Raw genomic sequence first — 24,239 nt, 5'->3', positions numbered from 1 at the left:
GTATGTTTGATGAGAAAACGAGCTGAAATGAAAGACGTCGTCACAAGGAGACATTTCTGCTTTGGAACAATAAAATAAAATAAATTAAAAAAGATGAAATCCACCCCAAATTTGGGAGGTTTTTCCACATCTCCACGACCTGCGATCCACCGCCTTCATCCATTATTTAAGGTTATTTTTATTTTTTTATTTTTGTTAGCGGTGTAATGAATTATAGAAAAAGCAACGACACGTTCAGACGCCGTGCATGCGGACGGAAACGCGTCTTTTTTTCTGCTGCTCTGCTCTCTGTCAGTGTCTCCGCTGCAGCCGCTGCTTCTTCTTCCCGGCTGATCATCATAATGTCTGCAAGAGGTTGTGGAGGGGTGGTGGGGGGATGTGGAACCTGTTCGTTCCTATTTCATTATTAACATTTTATTTATTATTTTTTTATTTTTTTTACATTGTATGAGCGGCGCAGATATGTTTTTATTTTATTTTTGAATTCATCGCCGGGCCTGAAGTGCGGTGATTTTTTTTTTTTTTCTTTTGGTTTAAAAAGCAACGTGATGGAGATGCTGAGTGTGTGGGAGTTTACAGTTAAAGGTGCGACGGCGGTTAGAAGAAAACGCGCGTGTGGAAGAAATAAATCCACATCTTTATTGTAAATAATCCCCATCATTTCTAACTTAAAGCAATCATTGCGCACTCGAGGATCTAATTAAAAGAAATCTATAATATATATTATAGATCTACAATATATATATATATATATTAGATATACAGTCCAAACAGACTGTAATGTTTGTTCAAACTGAATTATTCCTGAAACTTTTCTTCTTTTTTTTTTGTTTAATTCCACCGCCATATACATATAAATATAAATATAAATATATATATATTTCTCCTCTCCTCCAGAAATAATCCATACTGAGGAGCTCAGCGGCACAAGACGAGCATCTGATGTATGTATCCCACACGGTGGCGGGCCGGATGCTCGCATATGCCGCTCAGGTGTTGCGGGGATCCGAGCTGGCAGGTTGCCCCGCGCTGTTAAAACAACAAACAGCCTTTTCCACTCCAAAAAAAAAAGAAGAAGAAGAAGAAGAAGAAGAAGAAGGAAACGCAGGAGAAAGAGAAGAAAAAAAAAACAACAAAACTAAACAAACAAACAAAACAAAAAACTCACGCAACTCGGCACCATCCTGCACGCGCACTTTAATTTTCTATTATTTCTCCCTATTTTATTTTTTATTCATCCCTCCATCTCTCTCTCTCTCTCTCTCTCTCTCTCTCTCTCTCTCTCTCTCTCCCTCTTTGTCTCCATCTCTTCTCCTCCTTGACGTGCAAACATGTGGCGTGTAAATATGAAAATGAACGATGTGCGACTGTGTGTGTGTGTGTGTGTGTGTGTGTGTGTACACACACTCTCTCTCTCACTCGCGCTCTCTCTCTCTCTCTCTCTCCTGGCACCGGCTCCCCCACCTCGCCCCCCCCCCCCCCCCCCCGCCCCCTGTCCTCCTCCTCTTGCGCGCGTCCCGCGGGATCGCGGCGCGGCGCGGCGGAGAGGAGCGGCTGTAAAAACCAAAGTGGGGCAATGAGACAAGCTGCGCCACAGCTGGCAAATCATCGATTTGAGCATCAGAGAAGGGGGAGGGGCTCCTCCGCGTTACCTGCCACCCTCTCCCGGCAGCACGAGCTCACATGCCGCCACTCGGCTCTTGCTCTCCTCCGCCACTGCAGCCCCGCAGCAGCAGCAGCAGCAGCACCGCACAGTCGCACCGCATTCTCGCTCTCTCTCCCTCTCTCTCTCTCTCTCTCTCTCTCTCTCTCTCTCCCTCCCTCTCTCTCTCTCTTTCCCTCTCCTCCAGAAACTCCAGCACCTTCAACCACCATCACCGGTGCGCTTCTCCTTCCTCCTCCTCCTTCCACTCCTCAGCAGCAGGACTTTTGACTTTTTTCCCCTCTTCCAGTTTATATAATTATTATTATTATTTTTTTTAATTATTACTATTTTATTATTCCCTGCGCAACCTAATTATCCTCCACTTCCTCCACTGCTGCTGCCTTGTTTTTTGTTGTTGTTGTTTTTTTTAAAAAATCTTTTTTATTTTATTTTTATTTTTTTTTTCATTTTTGGATCTCTCGCCGTGCAGCAGTGTCAAGATCCCCCCGCGGTTCAACTTTTGATGGAAGACAAGCGGTCGGCCGACTGCTGACTTTTAAAGGTACGGACACTTCCTCCTCTCGCTCTCCTCCGTCATGTGTTGTCTTCTGTTTTGGTTTTTTTCTTGTTTTTTTCTTTTTAAGTTTTGTTTTCCTCCGCGATGCGTCTCCGCGGCTTTTCATGCATGGACGAATCGCTCCGACATGAATTTGCAAACTGAAAAAAAGAAAGAAAGTAGAAAAATCACTTAAAAGCCGCACAGAATTTTTTTTTTTTCTTTTTTTCTGAAAGTGTCTCTGGTGAATTTCATATTTAATTTATTATGTTCGGGGAGGGGATGTGGTGGTGGTGGGGGCGAGGGGGGGGGGTTGCACAATATGAATGTCACATCGAATGTAAATATAAATGCACGCGCCAGGGACTTTTTCCTTTCCCTCCTCCTCCTCCTCCTCTTCCTCCTCCTCCGGCTCTTCCTCCCCTCTTCCTTCCATCTGACTGTAAACGCGCGGAAACAGGCCCGTGTCATTTCTGCACGAGCAGGCAGCGCACTCGTGATACGGCCGGGGTTAAGTACCTTCATCTCCTCTAATTCATTTAACAACTTGCTCGGCGGCGCAGCGCAGCGAGCGGCAGCCAGCAGGGATGCTGCTGGCTGCCGCTGCGGCTGCTGCGGCTGCTGACCTGAGCAGCAGCAGCAGCAGCAGCAGCAGCAGCAGCAGCAACTCTGGGAGTTGACCACCTTTACTTTACTACTGCTGCTGGAAAAGTTGAACTTCAGGGTTAAATTCATTTTAATTAGAAATAAAATAAAAGAAAAAGTTTTAAGACATATACATATTTTTGTTTTGTTTTGTTTCAATGATATTTTGCCCTTTATTAATAAAACATAGTTCATTTAAAAATCATGGCCGCTCCTCCTCTCAGGCCACCGGAGCCACTTGTGTCGTTGACCTGTTGGAACAGCAGGGCTTACAAAAGCGTAAAGAAAGAGTTAACGTTTTTAAAGTCTGGCAGACTTGGCTTGAGTCAGGCTGATTAGATGAGGTGATACAGAGATGCTGCTGCTGCTGCTGCTGCTGCTGCTGCTGCTGCTGCTGCTGCTGCTCGGTCGGTCAGTCACTCGGTCCGCCCTGTGGCTTTCTGTCACAGCGCTGATAAAGCGAATTCAGGTGAAGCAAACCTGTTCCCATCTCTCTCTCTCTCTCTCTCTTTCTCTCTCCCTCCGTGTGTGTGTGTGTGTGTGTGTGTGTGTGTGTGTGTGTGTAGATGTAGTGCCACTTTTAATGCTGCGTGGGCAGGGCTCCTCTGTGGTTTACAGCTTTTTAAAAGGTTTCACTCTCTCGCTGCTCCTTGAGAATAAAACTGATAATTCACACACGCCAGCAGTGGGTTTCCCCCCCCCGACTCCTCGACCTCTGCATGTAGAATACACACACACACACACAGAAAGAGAGAGACGCACACATATCTAGGACAGAGCCGCTATTGTGTGTCTAATTTGTCATAATGTCATTTAGCAGCCGAGTCGTGTCGCAGTGTGAAAAAGACAAAGTGCCGGCGAACCGAAAATAAAAAGTCCCCCTGAAATCAAACGACTTGCAGCCGACAATTAAAGGGTCGTTTGCGCCGCCTTCGGCCTCGTCAGCGCTTGTTTATCACCGGGTGCCGACCGGCCGGCCGGCCGGCCCGGGCGGCTCGGTCTCCGATGCGCTGACACATGACAGCGAGGTCACGCCGGGCACCACCGAGCGTCCCAACGAACCAGGGGGCAAAAAAAAAAAAAGAGCAGAGAAGAAGAAGAAGAAGAAGAAGAAGAAGAAGAAGAAGAAGAAGAGAGGAGCTGCGGCTTATCCGGTCAGTGCCTGCCGTCGCGTCAAGGCGCTCGGCCCGCTTCCTGCGTCGGCGCTGCCACTTCTTGTGAAAAAGTCCTCCTGAGGCGAACGACGCGCACGCGCACGCACACACACACACACACACACACACACACACACACACACACACACACAGGTAGAACAACTTGTGTGTGCCACGACAACCTCCTTTCCTTCAGCGCTCTCGCTGCTCGTTGCCTGTTTGTGGTCTGCAAAAGTGGCACAGACGAGACAAAAGAAGCACGTACGTACGTATGTATCTGCGAGATACAGAGCTAAAAAAAAAAATGAGTTTGGAGAGAACGATAAGAATCAGAGCGCGAGGTCGGCGGCGGCCTCGGCTGGCAGGTCGCTGCCGCGCAGAGCCTCACACATCTATTGCCGCTCATTCCCGATTGTTGCGTTGTGTGTGTGTGTGTGTGTGTGTGTGTGTGTGTGTGTGTGTGTGTGTGTGTGTGGTGGAGGGGGGGTGCAGGAAAACACCTTGACCTCGTCGTCTTGTTGGCCTTGTTTTCTCTGAGCGTGACAGGAAGTGAGCTCGTCGTGGGGGGGTGTGTGTGGGGGGGTTGTGTCTTCAGACCCCCCCTCGAGAATCTGTGGACGGCTCCCCGCCGTGTAGCAGCAGCAGCAGCAGCAGCAGCAGCAGCAGCTTGACCCTGTGACCCCGAGAACTTGAGCTGCCACTTTTTTTTTTTTTTTTTTTTTTTTATTTATCTATTTTTGGGAGGGGGAGGGGGGTGATTTGAAAGGGGGGTGCCATCGCTGCTGCAGGTCGCCGCTACTCTCTCCCTCTTTGTCTCCAAGCTGCTTTGACCCCGGAACCCTGGAAGTGGCGACGGGCCCGGTTGTGTCGGGCGGATGAAATGAATGAAAAATGAAGAAAAAAGAAGGAAAAAAAAAACAAACCCTGAGAATCTGAACCCACTTTTACTCAAAGCGACGGCTTGTTGCGCGCTCTCCCGGGGGTGGGGGGGTGGTGGTGGTGGTGGTGGCAGGGGGGTGGGGGGGCGGGCGGGGGAGAGCACCGGGGCTGATATCTCCGCTAAAACCATTAATCGTCATGCTTTACCACCTCGATAATTATCGCTGTAGCAAAATAACAGCTCAGCAAACAGTGAAATTATACCTGTGGTAGGCAGCAGAGTAAATACCTGTTTAGCTGCCAGCAAATGTATTTATTAGTCTGTCGCCAGTAAATAAGAGGCCTGTCTCGGTTTCTTTTTTTTTCTCTCTCTCTCTCTCTCTCCTCCTCCTCCTCCTTTTTCTTCTCCTTCTATCCTTTAAATGTGAGGCGGCTCTTTGGGGATTTCAACCCCACCCCCCCACGCCCTCCACCTCCACCTCCACCGCCACCCGGTACGAAACATCCCTCCCTCCTGTGATCGCTAATCGAGGGAGGGAGGGAGGGAGGGCGGGGTGGGGTGGGGGAGATAACGACGATTCCCAGCGTTCCTATTTTTTTGAATTTATTTATTTTTTCTCCACGTAATGTGCCCCCTTTTACTCGCCGACGTGTTGAGACTCGTCCGGCGGGGCGAGAAAGAAAAACAGGTCGGCGCGTTTACCGTCGAGCAGGGAGGGCGGGGCGGAAGAATGCGAGCGCTCGCCGTGCCGAGTTTCAGCACTATCTGTAAAACAAAAAGTTCTATATGGAAAGAAAAAAGGGGTGGGGGTGGAGAGGAGAAGGAGAAGGAGGGTTGTTGGAGGGGAGATGTGTGTGTGTGTGTGTGTGTGTGTGTGTGTGTGTGTGTGTGTGTGGGGGGAGGGTTCTTCTGTTGTCCCGGCGTTTTATTCTGGCATATGTTTTGCATACGGTTGATCCAGATTCCTTGGCGCCGTGATAAAAGCGTCACATTGTCTATTTGTTTGTTGTTGTTTTTTTTTTGTTTGTTTTTTTTTGTGGGATGGAGGGGTGGGGCTGGGGGTGCCGTCGGTCGTCCTCGCCGGCAGATAAAAAAAGAACGGAGGGAGAGAGAGAGAGAGAGAGAGAGAGAGAGAAGCAAAGTCCGTCATGTCAGTTTTGTCACGCTTCCGCAACACGACGGCTCTCCTACAGCCTGTTTTTTTTTTTTTTTTTTGTTGGTTGTTGCTGCTATTTAGCTTTAGCTCTTCATGCTACCATGGCCAATATCATTTAGGGCGCCGCGTTCACCACGTCCGTCCCGGCGCCTTCACCACTCAAATCACATTATTACAGCGGCTCAATGTGTGCGCCGGCTTCTTCTTTTTTTTTTTTTAATTTTTATTTTATTTATTTCCCGAGGAAGGGAATGGTGGTGGTGGGGGGGGTATTGTCTTTTATTGCGATCCTTGTCTTTATCCAATCTGTGTAGGTTTTACCGACGCCTTTGTTCGGGGAGAGGAAGGAGGGAAGGAAGGAAGGAGGGAAGAAAAAGAGAAAGAAAGCAAACGGGAGCGATTTAGCGGCAAGCGCGTCCCGCTAAGATCAGGTTGTTAATACCCACCCACGTCCTCCAGTCAGACTATTTCAACAGATACCGCATTCTGTCCCTCGCACGCACACACACACACACACACACACACACACACACACCCTTGCCTTATCGACGGCTGCGCTCGTCAGCGGCTGGATGATGATGCTTCCTTTGACAAGGGATTAAATATGCAAAGGAAGACGCGCTGCATCTTTTCACGCTGCACCTTCTCCTCCCGGCGGCCGAGCCTCCGCGTCTGGAGGCGTTTGTTTTCCCTTTTTTTTATTTATTTATTCTTCCTTTTTGCCCCACGCGTCTTCGACTTTCAACTTCACGCATCGCGCCGCGCCGCGCCGCCAAGGGCCCGCGCCCTTTGACCTTTTTGGGTTTCAGGCCTGGTTGAAATCCACCTCCCTTCCTCCTTCGGGCTCACAGTCCCTCCTCCTCCTCTTCTCTCCTCTTCTTCTTTCCATCTCGGACAAACTCTCTCTCTCTCTCTGTAACTGTATTAATGGTTTATTTGTTGCCGGCCACGAGGCAGAAATTAAAGTTTAATTATCCGACATGTGACAGAAAGAGAGGAGAGAGAGAGAGAGAGAGAGAGAGAGAGAGAGAGAGAGAGAGAGAGAGAGAGAGCGACCCGCTGGAGAAGTCTTGTGTGCGTCTGTGTTCTTGTGTCTTTTTTTCTCTTTTTTTTTTTGTTCAATTCATCCTTATCTGGTTGCCGGCCGACTAATTGTTTCCATAATCCGATAAAGGCCAATCAGCAAGGCATTCCTCCGCAACAAGTGACTGGAGTCCCAGCCCGTGGGTTCTGGGGTGAGGTGGTGGTGGTGGTGGGTGGGGGTCAAGGTCAGGGTCAGGGTCAAGGTCAAGGGTGCAACTTCCATCTCAGCTGCGGCTCCAGAGTTCAGAGGGCCGAGCCCCCCCCGCGCTTTCCGACTCACTCACTCATTACCAGCACCTTGCGCTCGTCTGTCATCACCAGAGAGCCCCCCCCCCCCCACACACACACACACAAAGTGTGTTTAGAAAAATCAGCAGATGCGACCAAATGCAGCAAACAGCTGGGAACTAAAGGCAAAAAAAGACAAATGCTTAGAATTAGAAAAGGAGGAGTGGGGGGGGGGAGAAGTGGAAACGAAGGAAGGAAGGAGGGAGCGCCGCCAGCGAGGCCTTTCGCCGTCAGCAGACCTGAGCGGGAGAGACTATTTCTGTCGACTTCATGCAATTACGGAACAATTAAGCACTCAGGAGTCGACTCTCAGTTCATTACATCGCCCCTGGTTCCCTCGCTCTGCTCCTCCCTGCTCCTCTCCCTCCTCCCACACTGCCGACCAAAGTGAAGAAAGCGCCGCGTTTCACCGGCGATCCACCGACACCCAAACCCCCCCAAACACACACACACACACACACACCCCGCCCCATGTACCAGGGAGGAGGGGCCGGTGGGGGCTAATAGAAGCTAATCTGAAATCTCCGCTAAATATTTCACCTGGAAGAAGATTCTTCTTCACCAGCCTGTCGGCCCGAGACCAGTCGGTTCGGTGCCGACGGCGAGATTCTTTCGAGTCGAGTTTCTCCGAAAAAACAGAGACAGCCTTTTTTTTATATATATATATATTACCGTCACTATTAGCGTGTGTTGAGCATCCTCTTTGCAGCATTCATGAGAACAGGACTCACCTGCGGCGTCTTTCTTTCTGTCCGAGGGCCTGTTTGAGTGCTTGCGTGCTCACGCGTGCATGCGTGTGCGTGTGCGTGTGTGTGCGCTCGCCTGCATGCGCCGTCTGCCTTGCGCGACGCTCGCTTTCAATACCCTCTTCTCACCGCCCCCCCCCCCTCCTTCTTTTTTTTCCCTACGCCCGTCGTGACATCCCGTCTTCCCCTCATTCTGCGCCCACACTCGGCTGTGTTTTGACACGTTTCCTCGCACAGATTATTAAATCCCCCCCCTCGCAGCCCTCTAATAACGCCATTATCTGTGCGTGCCTCTTTTTTTTTTTCTTTTTTTTTTTTTATTGTTGTCATTATTGTGGCGCGCAGACACTCGCAGAAAGAGCTGGAGACAGACTTGAGGGCTGGCTGGCTGGCTGGCTGGCTGGCTGGCTGGGCCGCCGCGTCTTCTCCCTCAGACTCATTTGTATTGGTAATCCAAATAATGGCATTAATGCCCATTAGACGCATCAGCAGTGGCGAGCATGAAGACATCACAACACCTACGTACGTAGACTGCGAGCGGCGCCGGCGCCGCCTTCATGGGCTGACACCGGCGATGAAAGCCGCTTCTTTGCGCCGAGCCGACCGTAGGAAGAATTTTTCTTCTCTTCTCTTCTCTTCTCTTCTCTTCTCTTCTCTTCTCTTCGGGTCTTTTGCCTCATTCAAAGCTTTTGTCCGTTGATTTATTACCCTTTTCTCTGAGAAAAGAGACGTAATGATATTGGATTCCTCCTGAGACTCACGCATACACACACGCGCACACACACACACACACACACACACACACACATGTGGTTTAAAAACAACAAAACACTCGGGCCTGATGGGATACGTGCACTACCTGTGGTAACACACACACACACACACACACACACACACGCGCACACACACACAGTGATCAGCTAGCTGCAGTGTGAACGCCGCCACGTTTTAACGCCGCGCCGCTCTGTTGTTTTTTTTTGTTTTTGTTTTTTTGCGACCCGTTTTCGTTTCTCCCACCAATTTGTCTTTTTCCCTTCTTTCCTTTTATAATTTCATCCTCCCTTCACAAGTGTGGCTCACAGGCACAGGAGTCTCACCCCAACCATTCCTGCTCGCTTGCACCTCAAGAGGGCGGGCGGGCCGGGAGGGATGTGGGGGGTGTTACACAGTGTGCACGGTGTACTCTATCTGCACAAAGCGGCGTTTCATAAACACACACACACACACACACACACACACACACACACCTCGAAACGGAGCTAAATGTGCACTGAGCGCTCGATGAGAACGCCGCACCGCTAGTATTTTTAACCGAGCTCCCCGCCGTCACCTCCCCTTCCATTCTGTGCGCTACAAAAACAGTATATGTTAATTGATAATCAGCAGTGTTGATTCACTGGTGCATTCAGCGCAAATCTGTGCCCTTCTGGATGTCAGAGGGTTTTTTTTTTTTTTGGGGGGGGGGGGTTGGTTTGTTTTTTCGCAGAGCGGCGGCGGTGGCGGCGGCGGCGGCGGTGCCAAGCTCGCTGGCAGCGGCGGCACCTGTTGGCGCTGCCAGGACCTGGCAGGAGTTATCGATGCTCTCTGATGGTGCCCGACAATCACGGTGGAAATGACTGCGGCTGCTTGCGTCATGCCAGATCGAAAAGAGCGTTTTGCCCACAATGGCTCGCTTTTTCACCGTCGTTTTTTTTTTTTTTTTTTTTTTTTGGGGGGGGGAGGGGGTGCGTGCGGGTGTTTAACAGCCACCCCACCCATTCTCTTTCTCTCTCTCTCTCTCTCTCCTAAAAACAACAACAACAACAACAACAACAACAACAAAAACGCTCCCGCTGACTGCGGCCAAGAGAGGAGAAATAAACGCGGAGGGCGAGGAAGCGGAACCGGAGCCGCGGCGAAACAACATGTAGAACACGTCGGCGAGCAGAGCGCGACTCGGTTCCGGGTTCCCAGGACAGTTACAGAGACCTGCCCAGGGAACCAGCACTTCACACACGCAACAGTGTGCTTTTCACAAAACAGTCTGACAGTCTCTCCTGGAAACGAGTTGGCGCTAATAAACAGCAGCTTCGGAAACGGCTGCAAAAAAAAAAATTTTTTTTTTTTTTTTTTTTTTACCGAAGCTGAATAATATGCGGCATCAGTTTGATTCTCTGAAAAGTCGCCTAATCAAATCAGAGTATTTTCGAGTCCTTTCGTTGAGACACGAGGCGTCACACGGCACGCCGCAGCTGCGTGGCTCATGCAGGCAGGAGCTCAGCTCGCCGCTCGCCGCCGCCGCCGTCCCGGGCCTGAGCTGCAGCCTGAATTCAAGCACGTCCGTGTTTAAAAAGGGCTCTCGAAACTAAGAAACCACAAAGCTTTTCTTTTAGAAACGACGCGTAGCCGCCCCCGTAAAAAGAAACAAAAAACAAAAAAAAAAAGTCATTTTATACCATCTCGCTTCCTGGGCGGCCAAATTTGCAACAACGCGGTTCCGTCTCAGGTTGAAAAGGTGATTCTCACATTTGAGGGCTCTTTCTTTCTTTTCTCCATTAAAAGCTTCAGCGCCGGCCTGCAGCTTCCTAACGCAGCCCTCTCTCTCTCTCTCTCTCTCTCACTCTCAGACCTGCAATTTTTTTTTTATTTTTTTTTTTAAACTCTTATTTTTTTTTCAAAATTGCAAACTTTTGACCTCACACTGGGTGGGTGGAACAATGATTTGGTTTCACAATGCAAGGCCCTGAATGGGGGCTGCAGCCGTGAGCACTTTCTAAAGTCGCACCGTGGCTTCCTGTGGAGGAGCTTCATTGCATCTGCTTTAACTTTAGCCACTCCCCCCCCCTCCCCCCACCCCCCACATGTTTTATTTTTTTCCTTTTGCTCAAATAATATAAACTACTACTTGCTAATAATAATGATGAAGAACACAAACTGTGTTTGAGCCCGCACCACGGCGTCGACCTGAATTCTTTTTATGTGACGCGCGGAGATCTTTTTCTATCCGTCAGGCGTCGGCTAACCGTCGTTCCTGTCACACTTAAGCCCGAGAGCTCACGTCTGCGGTGTCGTATTGTTTAGAAAACAACAGCTTTGTGTAAGAGAATGTGCCATTACTGTATTTATGGTCTCACACACACGCACACGGAGGTGGGTGGGTGGGTGGGTGGGTGGGGGAAGTTTATGAGCCCTGCAATGATTTAGCGGCACGTAGCGCTCCACGCTAGTGCCTCACGTGCACCTGACCTCTGCGCTCGCCTCACAAGACAACGTCTGGCTTTGCACTCTAGATATAAGGTGCACGCACACGCTCACACACACACTCACACTCACACACACACACACACACACACACTTCCTGTTTTCGTCTGGTTTCCTGTTTTTGTTCTTGCACAACCTGGACAGACGCGCTGGTTGATTTCTCTTTGATGTGGATGTGAGCGTGCACGACACCATCCGACACAATGAATTGATGCAGCTCACAGTTAAAGGGGCCTAAAAGTCTGTTAAAGTGCCATTTAACACGTCTTGGTGTTGACGCTTGTGATGCCACCTGTGTGTGTGTGTGTGTGTGTGTGTGTGTGTGTGTGTGTGTGTGTGTGTCGTCTGACCTTTTTTTTTCTCTCCGTGAAGTCACACTGAAGCCTTTATTGTTCGGGCACCTTTAGGTTAGAAACAAACAGCGTATCATCCCTTTATTGACAATGATAACAGAGATACTGAGAAAAGCTCAGCCGATGTGTTTCTGGAGGTTTCAGGAAATTATTTTTAAAACATTAATGAGCTCCGGAGAAAAATTTCCAGCTCTATTTGCAGCTGTTTTTGATTTTTGTTTGTTTTTTTTTTGTTTATTTGTCTTGGTGTCTCGCTGCGGCTCCACTCTCTCTCTCTCTCTCTCTCTCTCTCTCTCTCTCTCTCTCTCGCTCTCTCTCTGCAGCCTCAGCAGTGACAGTTCAGGGTTTTGTTGACAATATCAACATAGATTAGCTCGTCTAATATTTTGTTATAATCCACTTTGGCATGACCAACTTGGGGGCCAAGTTTGTGTTCTAATAGCAGGATAATACGCTGAATATCAGGATGGGAAACGTTCGCCAGCTTCCCTGTCTGTGTGTGTGTGTGCGTGTGCGTGCGTATGTGTGTGTTTACAGACTTGTTACTCTTTTTACACAAACTGAGCAACGTTTTATGACAGGAAAAGCAAAATCAACTTTTGGGGTTATTATTATTTTTGTGGGTGGCAAAAAGTTAAATTGCATTAACTTGATATAAAATGTCATAAATATATATATATATTAATAGATTGATAGGTAGATAGATAGATAAAACTCTGACTAAACACTGATGCCCTATTCTAAGATTATGAAATTTAAACATTTGGTGAAAACAAGTGTAGATTCAGCTTTTATTTTTTTTTATAATTAAATGCCTGCGCTGTAAACTGGAGTGTATAAATATTCACTTAGGCAGCATCAGAATAAATAAATTGGGGTTTGAGACCCGAGCTGGAGGAACAAACAAAAGCGCAATTTTTTAAAAAGCAGGTGTAGCAGCTGCTGGGAGGTGTTTTATAAAAATAAAAATAAAAGTTTTTTTTGTAAACGCGACGAGTATTTATGGCTTCCATTTACTATATTACAATCATTTACATCCAAATGACCTGAAGTGACTGGAAGTCACATGTTTTTCCCTCCTTTTCAGTAACCCCCTTGCCCTCCCCCATATAATGATAATATATGTATGTGTGACATATATACAGTGTATATATATATAATATATATATGTATGGGTGCAACGGGTGTAAATTTCCTTATAAATTTATATATTCTGGCACCAGCAAATGAAACCAACGGCAAACAAAAAAAAAAAAGAAAAAAGAAAAAAAACAACCGCGTAATAAATTAATGCATCTCGTGTGTGTGCGCGCGCGCGTCTGAGCATCTGTGCGCTCGCGGTAATAAATGCAGGACCGCCTCACTCTAATCAAGCTGATTAAAAATTCCTGCGCGCACTGCCGGAAATCGCACTCTCTGTTACGTTATGTGTGTGTGTGTGTGTGTGTGTGTGTGTGTGTGTGTGTGTGTGTGTGTGTGTGTGTGTGTGTGTGTGTGTGAACGTATGCGTTCCTGCGCGCGTCCGTGCGTGCGTGCGTGTGTGTGTGTGTGAGAGAGTGTGTGTGTTTACGTGTAGTTGCACTCCTTGTCCACTTTCTCCACTTTATGAGTCTCCGCCGGGACTTTGGGGGCCCTGAGATGCGGAGGAATATATTTATTAATTCTAGGACTATTTTCCGCGCTCACTTTACTCCCCCCCCGATCCCCCCCCCCCACACACACACAATCTCGACTCTTGTTTTTTCATCCCTTCTTTTCTTTTCTTTTTTAACCCCCTTTGACTCGCCATTTGAGATGAGAAGGAGAGAAAAAAAAAAAAAAAAAAAAAAGGGGGGAGAATCTCCGGCAGCGGCAGCAGCATCAGCAGGGAGGAGAGGAGGAGGAGGTGGGGGAGTGATGAGTCAATACAACTAATAATTTAATGGGGACAGAGAGGGAGAGACGGAGTGAGAGGGGGAAGAGACGGAGAGGCAGACCGACAGAGAGGAGCTCCTCCGTCCGTCCGTCCGGACGCCGATCCCTCGCCGACAGGACACCTCCTCCTACCGCCGCCAGCAGCAGCAGCAGCAGCAGCAGCCGCCGGCTCTCCTCCTCCGCGGCGATTTTTATCCGCGACGCCGTAAAGTAGACCTCACTTTTTTTTGTTGTTGTTGTTGTTTTTTTTTTTGTTTTTTTTTATAGAGCTCCTGCTCTTCCCTCGTTGTTTGTTTTTTTTTTTGTGTGTGTGTGTGTGTGTGTTTCTGTATTGACGTTCACCTGCATAAATACACGCACGTTTGCGGCGAACCTGTTTCGACTGGCCGCCTATCGCCTCCACATCGCGGGAGGACACCTTTCCGCTGTCGGCTTATCATAAACCAGCGACGTTCTCTCGCGCTCTCTCTCTCTCTCTCTCTCTCGCTCTCTCTCTCTCTCTCTCTCTCTCTCTCTCTCTCTCTGGCTCGCGCACTCTCTGCTGGAAGGCGTAGAATCGAATCTCGCTCCGCGCTCCGTAAACTACACACGCGAAACCGGGAACGGGTCGCTTTGCCGGGGAGGGTTTTGTGAGATCGAGCAACTGTGCCCCGGGGTTGCCGTGTGGCTGCCGTCGGCTGCCCGTACTGTACGGCAGCGAGCCCCGTATGTGCGCGCGCGCGTGTGTGTGTGTGTGTGTAAGAGAGAGCGCGAGGACGGAGCGATTACGGATGTTGTGCCGCGAACTAGAGCCCGGGTCGTCCTCCCTCGTCGCCGGCTTGATGGACGCGGCTCGCCGCTCCGGCGGTTCCGGGCGCCGTGTTTCTCCAGCACTTGGACGGAATTAGCTAACGTTACGGCTAGGCACGCGCGCACACAAACACTCGTACAGGACGGGACGGACGGACGCACGCACGCACGCACGCACACTCCCACTCACTCACTCACACACACACGTAAAAACGCTCACCAATGTCCGCCTATCACGGCTCATCTCGACCTCGCCGTCTCTTCGTCAAACCCGGCTGCTTGTTTGCTCGCGCCGCTCGCCAGTCGTCCGCCAACAGGAACAGGAGGAAGCGGCTCGCCGGGCTCTGATTTTATTTTTCTATTGACTTATTTGAAAAAAAAAAATAATAATAATAATAATAAATTATTTTTAGTTGTAGTTGTAGTTGTTGTAGTAGTAGTAGTAGTTGTTGTTTAGTTTAGTTTAGTCGTGTTTGTTTTCATTTTGGATGGTCAACCTCGCAGCTGCCGTGCACATGTAGACAGAGAAGTCACCGGAAAGGGGCACGGGGAAGTGGGACTTATTTTTTTTTTTTTTTTGGGGTGGGGGGGGGGGTGGGGGGTGGGGGCGGGGGGAGGAGGAGGAGGAGGTGAGTTCCTGTTTGTGCTGCTGCTCGAACCCTGGCCGAACTTGAGGAAGACGCGTCTCCCCTGGCGGTGTTTATGCTCCCCGGCGCTCGAACGCTGCGTCTCAGGTTGGTGTGCAGCGTTCTCACTTTTCCACCTCTTGACTCCTCTCTCGGTGTGTGTGTGTGTGTGTGTGTGTGTGTGTGAACTATCTAATATCTCTAGTGTGTTGTCATTATATATGTATGCGTGTGTGTGTGTGCATATATACACACACAGATATATATATATATATACATATATATATATATATATATATATATACGTATATATATATATACATATATATATATATATATATGTATATATATATATATATATATATATATATATATATATATATATATATATATATATATATATATATGTATATATCTGTGTGTGTGTGTGTGTAGAGAGAGAGATTTTTAAATTTTTTTTTTGACTGTATAATTTCAATTCTTTTAAGGTCATCATAAAATCCTGACCTGGATCCGGACTCTCGGGTGTCCGGATTCTTTTGGTCTTCCCCATCTTCTCCCTCTTTTTCTCTGTCTCTCGTTTTCACACACGCGCGCACTCGCGCGCACACACACACACACACACACACCTCTTTATTTGTGGGGAATTAGTTGCCTCGTTGCTTGTTATGAATGGCAGAGTTGGGGATCTTTTGCACGGGGGTGGATGATTTTGCCCTTTTCACTGGTTGACAGCAGCGCTCTAGTTCTTGGTGATGAGCAGCAGCAGCAGCAGCAGCAGCGGCAGCGGCAGCACAAACCCGTCCCACACGTCCCACCGTCCCTCTTTGGAGTTTGATAATGGGTCGCCAGATATTACAGTATAATAAAATGGGATTAAAGCCGCTGCACTTTAACTCCGCTTTAACTTTTTTTTTCCCCCTCCCGCAGTCCTCATGAGTCAGCAGTGCGGAGCAGATGCCGCTTGGAAGGAAAGAAAAAAAAAAGAGTTGACACCTGCAGAGTCATGTGACCGACTGTGGCCTCTCACCTCTTGGTTTCCCCCCCCGCCCCCTCCTCCTCCCTCTGGTGCTGCGTCACGGATGCTGAGTGACTCAAAAAAAGAGAGCGAGAGAAAAAAAAAGAAAAGGCGACCGACATGCACTTTTACCTCCGCTGTGTGTGTGTGTGTGTGTGTGTGTGTGTGTGTGTGTGCGCGCGCGTCGTGTCCGCAGCTCGGCGCTCCTTGAACTGCAGCCGAGCCATCGGAGCGGAATCTCCCTGCGACTGAAAGTGTTTGAGCTGTTAAATAAATAAATACAAATAAGAAAAATTGCAGGCCTGTTTGCCCCCCCCGCTCACCACTTGCATGCTGCCACCCCGCCTGGCGTGGGAACCTCTAGCGGGACGCACATACATAATACATGGTTGGAAAAATGGGAGCGTCAGGGGAGCACGGGAAGCCGGCGTGGCGACGGCAGGCCGGGTCGGCAGGGGCCGGGTCGGCATCAGCGCTCGCAACTGACAGTTTATTGCTGTAATGGCTTCTGTTCCTGAAGGTTTAAGTCACTTAGGGAACTTTTTTTATGCTCCGTCCTCGCATCACGACTGTCAACACAGAGCGCTTCCTGCTGGTCGCTGGTGCCAGAAACTCTCTGCTGACGATGTCTCCTCCTCTTTCCTCCTCCTCCCCCCTCCCCCCTCCGCCCCCCTCTGCAGGTGATAGTGAGCTGAGGTGCTGAGAATGATGGACCATCTCAGCGAGACGTGTCTGGGCAAGGAGAACTCGGAGCTGGTCAACAGCATGGCCGAGGCCAAGGCCCCGCCGGCCAAGTTGCCCCGGCTGGAGCAGAACGGCAGCCCCCTGGGCCGGGCCCGGCTGGCCAGCAACGGCGCCAAGCTCTCCGGAGTCCCGTACAAGCCCGGCGGCCACCTGCTGAAGACCTGCCACAAGAGAGGTGAGGGAGGCGGACGCACCAGCTCGGAAACATTTAGCGGGTTTTTTTTTTTATGTGCGTCGTATTTTATTGTTGCGGTTTTTAACCTTAATAACCTTCTTCAGCCGAGAGGTCACATGACGGGAGTGTGACTCGGTTACATATCTCTCTCACACACACTCTCACACGCACACACACACACACTGTTAGACAGGGGCGACCAGACCTGCGGCAAATAAAATAATATAACTGCGTCACATGACACTTTAGACCGGGACTGCTGAGGTTCTGACGGCCCAAAGTGTTCACAGAGAAACAACTTCTGTATGGAAGGACAGAAAAATGCAGCTTTTCAAGTAGACATTGAAGAGAAAGGCACGTTTGAAAAGGAACGCTGTGAAAGCACGGCACCTCTCTAAGACTTTCTGATTGTTGATGTTTAATTAATGACACTTACACTCACACACACACACACACACACACACACACACACACACACACACACACACACAGCTAGCAGCGTCTCTCAACCTTTCATCGTTGTTTAATCACTGATCATGAGAAATATTCAGCCCCCCCCGATAACACGGAGCATTTCACCCAGCCAGCGTCCCTGCTGCACCCCCCTCCCCTCCCCTCCCACCACCACCACCACCACTACACCCCCTCCCCCTGTTTTATTCTCTGTCTGCGGGGAAACGGGTGTTTAAAAAGCAGCAGAGTCGCACTAACTTTGTGCCTCTGTGACTCAGAGAAGCACACAGGCCTGTAAATAGAGGCAGGCTATTTAAATGCACTTTAAACGGACCCCCTTCCCACACACACACACACACACACACACACACACACACACACACCGCACACCACCCACCACCCACCACCATCAAACCCCCCGCCCCCCCTTGCATGCTCTCCAAAACTCTTCAACCTTTTTTTTTTATTTTTTTTATACAATGCATCTGTATTCGTCTCACCTCAGCACACACACACACACACACACACACACACACACACCCACTTATTTGCACAGACAATGGCTAATGTGTGAGCTGCCGCAGCGCCTGGGCCCTCCTGCTCCGACAGCCAGAAGTTTGTTCCTCCTTAAAGGGCCGTTCCACCTCCAAACAGCGGCTCGACTCTCAGGACGATGACGGAGAGTTTTAATATCACCGCTCTCGTCTGCTTGGTGGGTGGGTGGGTGGGGGGAATAAACACAACTAAAAGAGAAGCGCAGAGGGCGCTGCCATCCAAAAAGCATGAAGCTCCTCTCTCTGTCTTTACGGTTATGTGTTGTGGCGGAGATGCGTTTGAGGAACGCTGCGGGTTTCTGGGTTGCTTTGCTACTTTCTGGTTGCAGTTGTAATATCAGTTGGCAGCCTCGGCCCCTTTGTTGGCCCGTTTGTTTGGCTGCGTGGGAGCTGGGGCGGGTGGGACGGGGACGGGGGGGGTTGGAGGGTGTGGCGGCGGGGTAGAGGGGTGGGGGGGGGGGCTGCGGGGAGCAGGGGAGGGTTGGAAGGCGGCGGTGCGACTCGTCCTCTGATGGCCTCTTCCTCTTATTGGTGCCTTTAATCTACGTGTTGCACTCCAGCAGAGAGGAGCCTAATTCCCCCCCTCAATCACCCTGGCCTGCCCACCCCCCACCCCCCGCCTCCCTCCTGGCTCCTCCCACTTTCTCCTTCTTTCTTTCTTTCTTTCCTTCTATCTATCTATCTATCTATCTATCTGTCTGTCTGTCTGTCTGTCTTCCTTTCCGTCTTTCTTTCTTCTTTTCCTTCCTTCCTTTTTTCTTTCTTTCTTTTTTCGTACCATCTCTCTTTCTATCTTTCTTTCCTTCTTCTTTTCCTCCCTCTTTTCTTCCTTTCTTCCTCTCTCCCTTCCTTCTGTTTTGCTCCGTTTCTTCTGCGCTGAGGTCTGCAGTGCCCCAGGTGGGGGGGGGTGGGGTTGAGGGTGGGGTTGAGGGTGGGGGGGTGGGGGGGTCGGCCCGGTGGTCCGCGGCCGCGGGCTCCTCGCCGGGCCCACGCTGGCCATTGTGTCCGAGGCCGAAACAATATTTAGCACTGCGCTCTCCGGGCTCCCTTGGAAACAAAGCCGGTATTGATCCCCCCCCCCCTTTCCCCCCCCCACCCCCCCCACCCCAAATGAACCTACACAGCACTCTTTATTGTTAGATCTTTATCTATTAAAATCAGGGGGCGGGAGCAAAGCGGCTCTTTCAGCACATTCCCTGGCATCCGTCGGCTTATTGATTGTTTTGCCAGGGCCGCGTGCGTCTTCTGGAATGCCTGGGATTGGAAAAATATTAAATGTGAATCCTTTTCTTTTTTTTTTTTTGTTTAATTATTTTTTCCGTCGGCGGGGAAGGGGGGGGTGGGGTGGTGGTGGGGGGGGGGGGGCTGCAGATGCGCAGAAATGATTTTGTTTTGTTTTATTTTATTTTTTCGCGCAGGGAAACTTCTTTATAAAGCGAGCGCCGCGAGTTCTGCTGGAGTCAGATCGAATCACGGCGCCGCTGCTTTCAGTCGGACCGAGACTCCACAAGTCCAAATTGAGTCCTTGGTGTTAAAACTTTATCAGATTTCACCGATGTTGGCGTTCCAGAATAGTTTTTTGTTTGTTTGTTTGTTTGTTTGTTTGTTTCATGGATATCTGCACCACTTCCGGTTTTTAATTCAGCACGTTGCTGAATGCAACACGAGTCTGAGCCTCTGGTCAGTTTGCCTCTTTGTGATGTCACCAGGGGCCTCACTTTCTACTCTTTCACGCCGTTATAAATGACAACGTTAAAATATCACCGCGTATGCTGCAAGTTTGAAGTGGGTTTCTGCTGTTTGTGATGCGAGAGTTGAAAACTGGGGACGTGAACTTCGGTCCAGCAGCAGCAGTAGCAGCAGCAGCAGCAGCAGCAGCAGCAGCAGCAGCAGTAGCAGCAGCAGCAGCAGCAACAGCAGCAGTAGCAGCAGTAGCAGCAGTAGTAGTAGCAGCAGTAGCAGCAGCAGCAGCAGCAGCAGCAGCAGCAGCAGTAGTACCAGCAGCAGCAGCAGCAACAGCAGCAGCAGCAGTAGTAGCAGCAGCAGCAGCAGCAGCAGCAGCAGCAACAGCAGCAGTAGTAGCAGCAGCAGCAGCAGCAGCAGCAGCAGCAGTAGCAGCAGCAGCAGCAGCAGCAGCAACAGCAGCAGTAGTAGCAGCAGCAGCAGTAGCAGCAGCAGCAGCAGCAACAGCAGCAGCAGCAGCAGCAGTAATCTCCTGATTGTTAGTGTTCAGTGATAATCCCTGACTTGCTAGTTGACCCTGGGCACCGTGTGTTTGTGTGTGTGTGTGTGTGTGTGTGTGTGTGTGTGTGTGTGTGTGTGTGTGTGTGTGCTCTGCAGGCAACATGCTGCCAGTGTTCTGCGTGGTGGAACACTATGAGAACCCCATGGACTTCGACAGCAAGGAGGAGCACGCAGAGTTCGTGCTGGTGCGCAAGGACATGCTCTTCAACCAGCTGATCGAGATGGCCCTGCTGTCGCTGGGCTACTCCCACAGCTCGGCCGCCCAGGCCAAAGGTGAGCAGCCGCAGCCGACCTTCGTCATCATCATCATCATCATCATCATCTTCTTCATCATCATTCCCATCGTTGTCTCCCAGCATCGCTCGGCCTCCCGTTTCATCTCCTTTGCACTCATTAGCGTCTTCCGCATGGCTTTTGTTTCTGACACTGCACACACACACACACGCACACACACACACACACACACACACACACACACACACACATCACAGCTGTACACACACACATGCACCCTGGGTGACCATAATAATAACCCGCTACTTGCTGATCTGAAGCCACGGTAACACATGGTGACACTGATCCCAGACTGCAGAAGCTCCGGTCCAGTGGGAGGTCACACACACACACACACACACACACACACACACACACACACACTGGCACCTACACACACATTCCCATACAGACGTGTGTGTGTGTGTGGGTACTCGTACACACAGTCTGTGTGACTGGATGTACAGGCTTAGACACACACACACACACACACACACACACTTATGCTGTATGTATTTATACACTGGCACTCTCTCACTCACTGCCATGTTGTGAGTCAGTGGGTGGGGGGGTGCAGGTGGAGGGCTCTGCTAATTGCACCGGCAGGCGGAGGGCGGCGCTCCGTCAAGGTGCCTCTTAGCGTGCACTTTTATTATGGCCTGTCCATCACACACACACACACACACACACACACACACACACACACACACACGTTTAATCGCGCGGGCCGCTGCTTTACCTCAGAAGGAATTCTTTGAATGGCTTGAACGTAGCGAGTTACATTTGCGTTAGCGATCGGCGTTGATGCTAGCTCGGCTAACTGCTTCACAAAACCGTTTCGCCATTGTGAGACTTTCATCAGACGACAAAACATTTTGCTAACCATCATTATTATTATTATTATTATTATCATTTCCCCACCTTGTCGTCTTCACCAACTTAAAGATGCTGAAGTCAGCTCAGTGCTGCTGTTGTTTTTTTTTTGTTTTTTTTTAATGATGTATTTACCACAGGTGCCACACGTTGCCCCATGTTTACATGCGTGCTTGACTGTGTGCACGTGTCCCCCCCGCAGGCCTGATTCAGGTGGGGAAGTGGAACCCGGTCCCACTGTCCTACGTGACAGACGCACCGGACGCCACGGTGGCCGACATGCTGCAGGATGTGTACCATGTGGTCACGCTCAAGATCCAGCTGCACAGGTAAGAGGCGCACGCATGCACGCTCGCACGCACACACACACACACGAAAGCATTGGTGCACGACTATGCTTAGGTGTGCACCAATTGTGTGCTGATCACACATTGCATTTTCTCCGCCCACACACAAGTGCAGACGTGACCTAATACGCACACGCGCACACGCACGCACACGCACACACATGCACGCACGCACTCACACGCTGTATCCCTTGCCAGCGGCCAGGTGCCAGTTCGCCAGTGTCCCTCTGTGTGTTTGATACAGAGAGGAGCCTTATTACTCACGCACGCACCACCCGACCTTTCCCAGGAAACGGGGGAAAACCCGTTTGATGACGAGAAACTTCCTCATCTCGTGACGCCTGGCAACCACAGAGGCCGACTCGTTTGTCAATTTGTGACCGTTAAGTGATGGGAACAGAGGCAGAAGTGGAGCTCGGCTCGGCCAAGTCTGCAGCGCGCAGACGTGACGCGAGCGACCCGCCAGATTTATTGGATTTCATTCGGTGGCCAAGAACGGAATTGCAACTTTTAATAAATGAATGTGTAAATAAATAAATAAATAAATAAACGCAGGAGCCGAGCAACAAAAAAAGCCTTCAGCGACTAAAAAAACTACAGCGGCCGATCAACTGCTGCCTGAACTGCTTTGGCTACTTTAATATGTGTAGTTCTTCCTACGGCAGACGAGTTAAAACGCCTCCAACGTGTGTACGTGACAACTTTTATAGGCACCGGGCAAACACACAAAAGGCCGTCAAGCTAAAAATTAGCGACGACGGTGTGTTAGCCCTCGTCTTTTCCACATCTGCCCGCGTTTGTTTGCCAAGTTGCATGTACAGGGCTTCATTGTGTTTGCACAGTAAAAGTATACAGACATTTATAGGCAAGCAGACGCACACACACACACACACACACACACACACACACACACACACACACACAGGTGTGACAAAGCTAACAAGCTAGGGCCTGGCTACAGTAAGTGAGGCTAGCTCACCTCTCCGCCAATGTTTGTTAAATGCAGCTTTGTACGTGTGAGGCTTGACTGTGTCAGGGCGAGAGAGCACACACGTTTATGTGCCCCGCACAAACGCACACCCACACACACGCACTCACAAAAGGCTAACAAGCTAACTCTCACTGCAGAGAGTGGCACTAGCTTGTCTCTTTTCCACCACTCGCCACGTTGTTTGCTAAATGCTAGTTTGTAGGTGTGAGAGCATATGAACATTTATAGGCTAGCGGGGGACACGCGCGCGCACGCGCGCGCACACACACACACACACACACACACACACACACACACACACACACACACACACACACACACACACACACACACAGGAGGACCAGCCAAGTGGTGATGCTGTGGAGACTCCCACCAGCTGCTGTTCTCCTCTACCTCGCTCGTCCTTCTTCCCCCCTCTTGTACTTCCCCTCCCTCCCTTCTGCTGCACCACCCACTTCAATGCCACACACACACACACACACGCACACTGATGGGCACAGTACAGGGGGTTGTGTGTTTATTTCCGGCATGCTAGCCCTGGATGCTCGTCTCTCCTCCTTCCTGCCTGCTCCTGCTCACTTCTGCCTCCCCAGAGGCTCCATCGTAGCCGGAGCAGCTTAAGGTGTTCTGGAAAACCCATTGTTTGCGTGTGTGTGTGTGTGTGTGTGTGTGTGTGTGCAAGCAGATGTTAGCCTTGACCAGTGCATGCATCGTCCTCTCTGCTGCTGCTCTCCTGTTAGCTCCCTGCTCCTAGCGCTTCCAAAACACTAACTGCTGGATTTATGGATGTACACACACACACACACACACACACACACACACACACACACGCGCGCACACAGTATTTTCACGCATTCCGCTCGCCACCCAGCTCCCTCACAGCTCTGCCTGTCAGGTGTCGAGGCAGGCAAAAAAATAAATAAAAATAAAAAGCTATCTAGCTCTCGACCCGTTCGCGCCGCCTGCGAGAAATCAAACATATGTCTGGCGGCGTGCGTGAAGCGTTTTATTCAGAGTGAAGCGCGTGCACCCCCTCCCTCCCCCCCCACACACGTAAACACGTTTCTCTCCATTTGCAAAGGCGCGAGCGAGCCAGAGGCGGGAAGCGTTGCCCAGGTGGAGGCCCTGCAGTGCAGCGCCAGAGCCAATCTGTCTGATCCTTAAATCTAGCTTCATATACACAAGTATATGTGTATATATATGTATATACACATATACTTGTGTATATGTATTGCAATGTCACCCTGGCTATTGTGTTCTACCTGCCCCCACACTCACCACACCCAGCCGCTGACGCCTGGGAGCGTCACACAGTCGCCACATGCAGCTGATGTATAATTCATGCATCAATCCAGCAGATGTGTTGTATAAAGTAATTAACTAATCAGAACAATCAGGAGAGAGAGACAGAGAGAGGGAGGGAGGGAGGGAGGGAGGGAGGGAGTATATGAGAAAGGGGGAGGGGGTGAGGCAGAGAGAGGGGTGGGGGGGG

The 24,239-nt window shown here is 50.1% G+C and overlaps 1 protein-coding gene across 6 annotated transcripts in view; it reads left to right on the top strand.

Annotated features, from left to right (window-relative positions):
• The first annotated feature begins 1,532 nt into the window (after window positions 1-1,532).
• The window catches only part of LOC142902068 (DNA-binding protein SATB1-like), a 34,538-nt gene continuing 11,831 nt past the window's right edge, over window positions 1,533-24,239 (top strand). The window contains exons 1-5 of one of the 6 annotated variants that reach the window (XM_076046876.1): window positions 1,533-1,880; window positions 2,136-2,207; window positions 16,774-17,012; window positions 20,360-20,536; window positions 21,612-21,738. In XM_076046876.1, the coding sequence (XP_075902991.1) occupies window positions 16,799-17,012; window positions 20,360-20,536; window positions 21,612-21,738 (518 nt within the window). In that variant the 5' untranslated portion in view covers window positions 1,533-1,880; window positions 2,136-2,207; window positions 16,774-16,798. Of the gene's footprint in view, window positions 2,208-15,027; window positions 15,184-16,773; window positions 17,013-20,359; window positions 20,537-21,611; window positions 21,739-24,239 lie in introns of those variants that run through there. The other 5 variants (XM_076046873.1, XM_076046877.1, XM_076046878.1 and 2 more) reach the window with 5 other exon arrangements.

The sequence above is a fragment of the Nelusetta ayraudi genome, unplaced genomic scaffold, assembly GCF_046127955.1.
Source record: "Nelusetta ayraudi isolate G7.1 ecotype Tasmania unplaced genomic scaffold, CSIRO-AGI_Nayr_v1 ptg000091l, whole genome shotgun sequence".
Classification (NCBI taxonomy): domain Eukaryota; kingdom Metazoa; phylum Chordata; class Actinopteri; order Tetraodontiformes; family Monacanthidae; genus Nelusetta; species Nelusetta ayraudi.
This window is presented reverse-complemented; position numbering and strand designations above follow the sequence as displayed.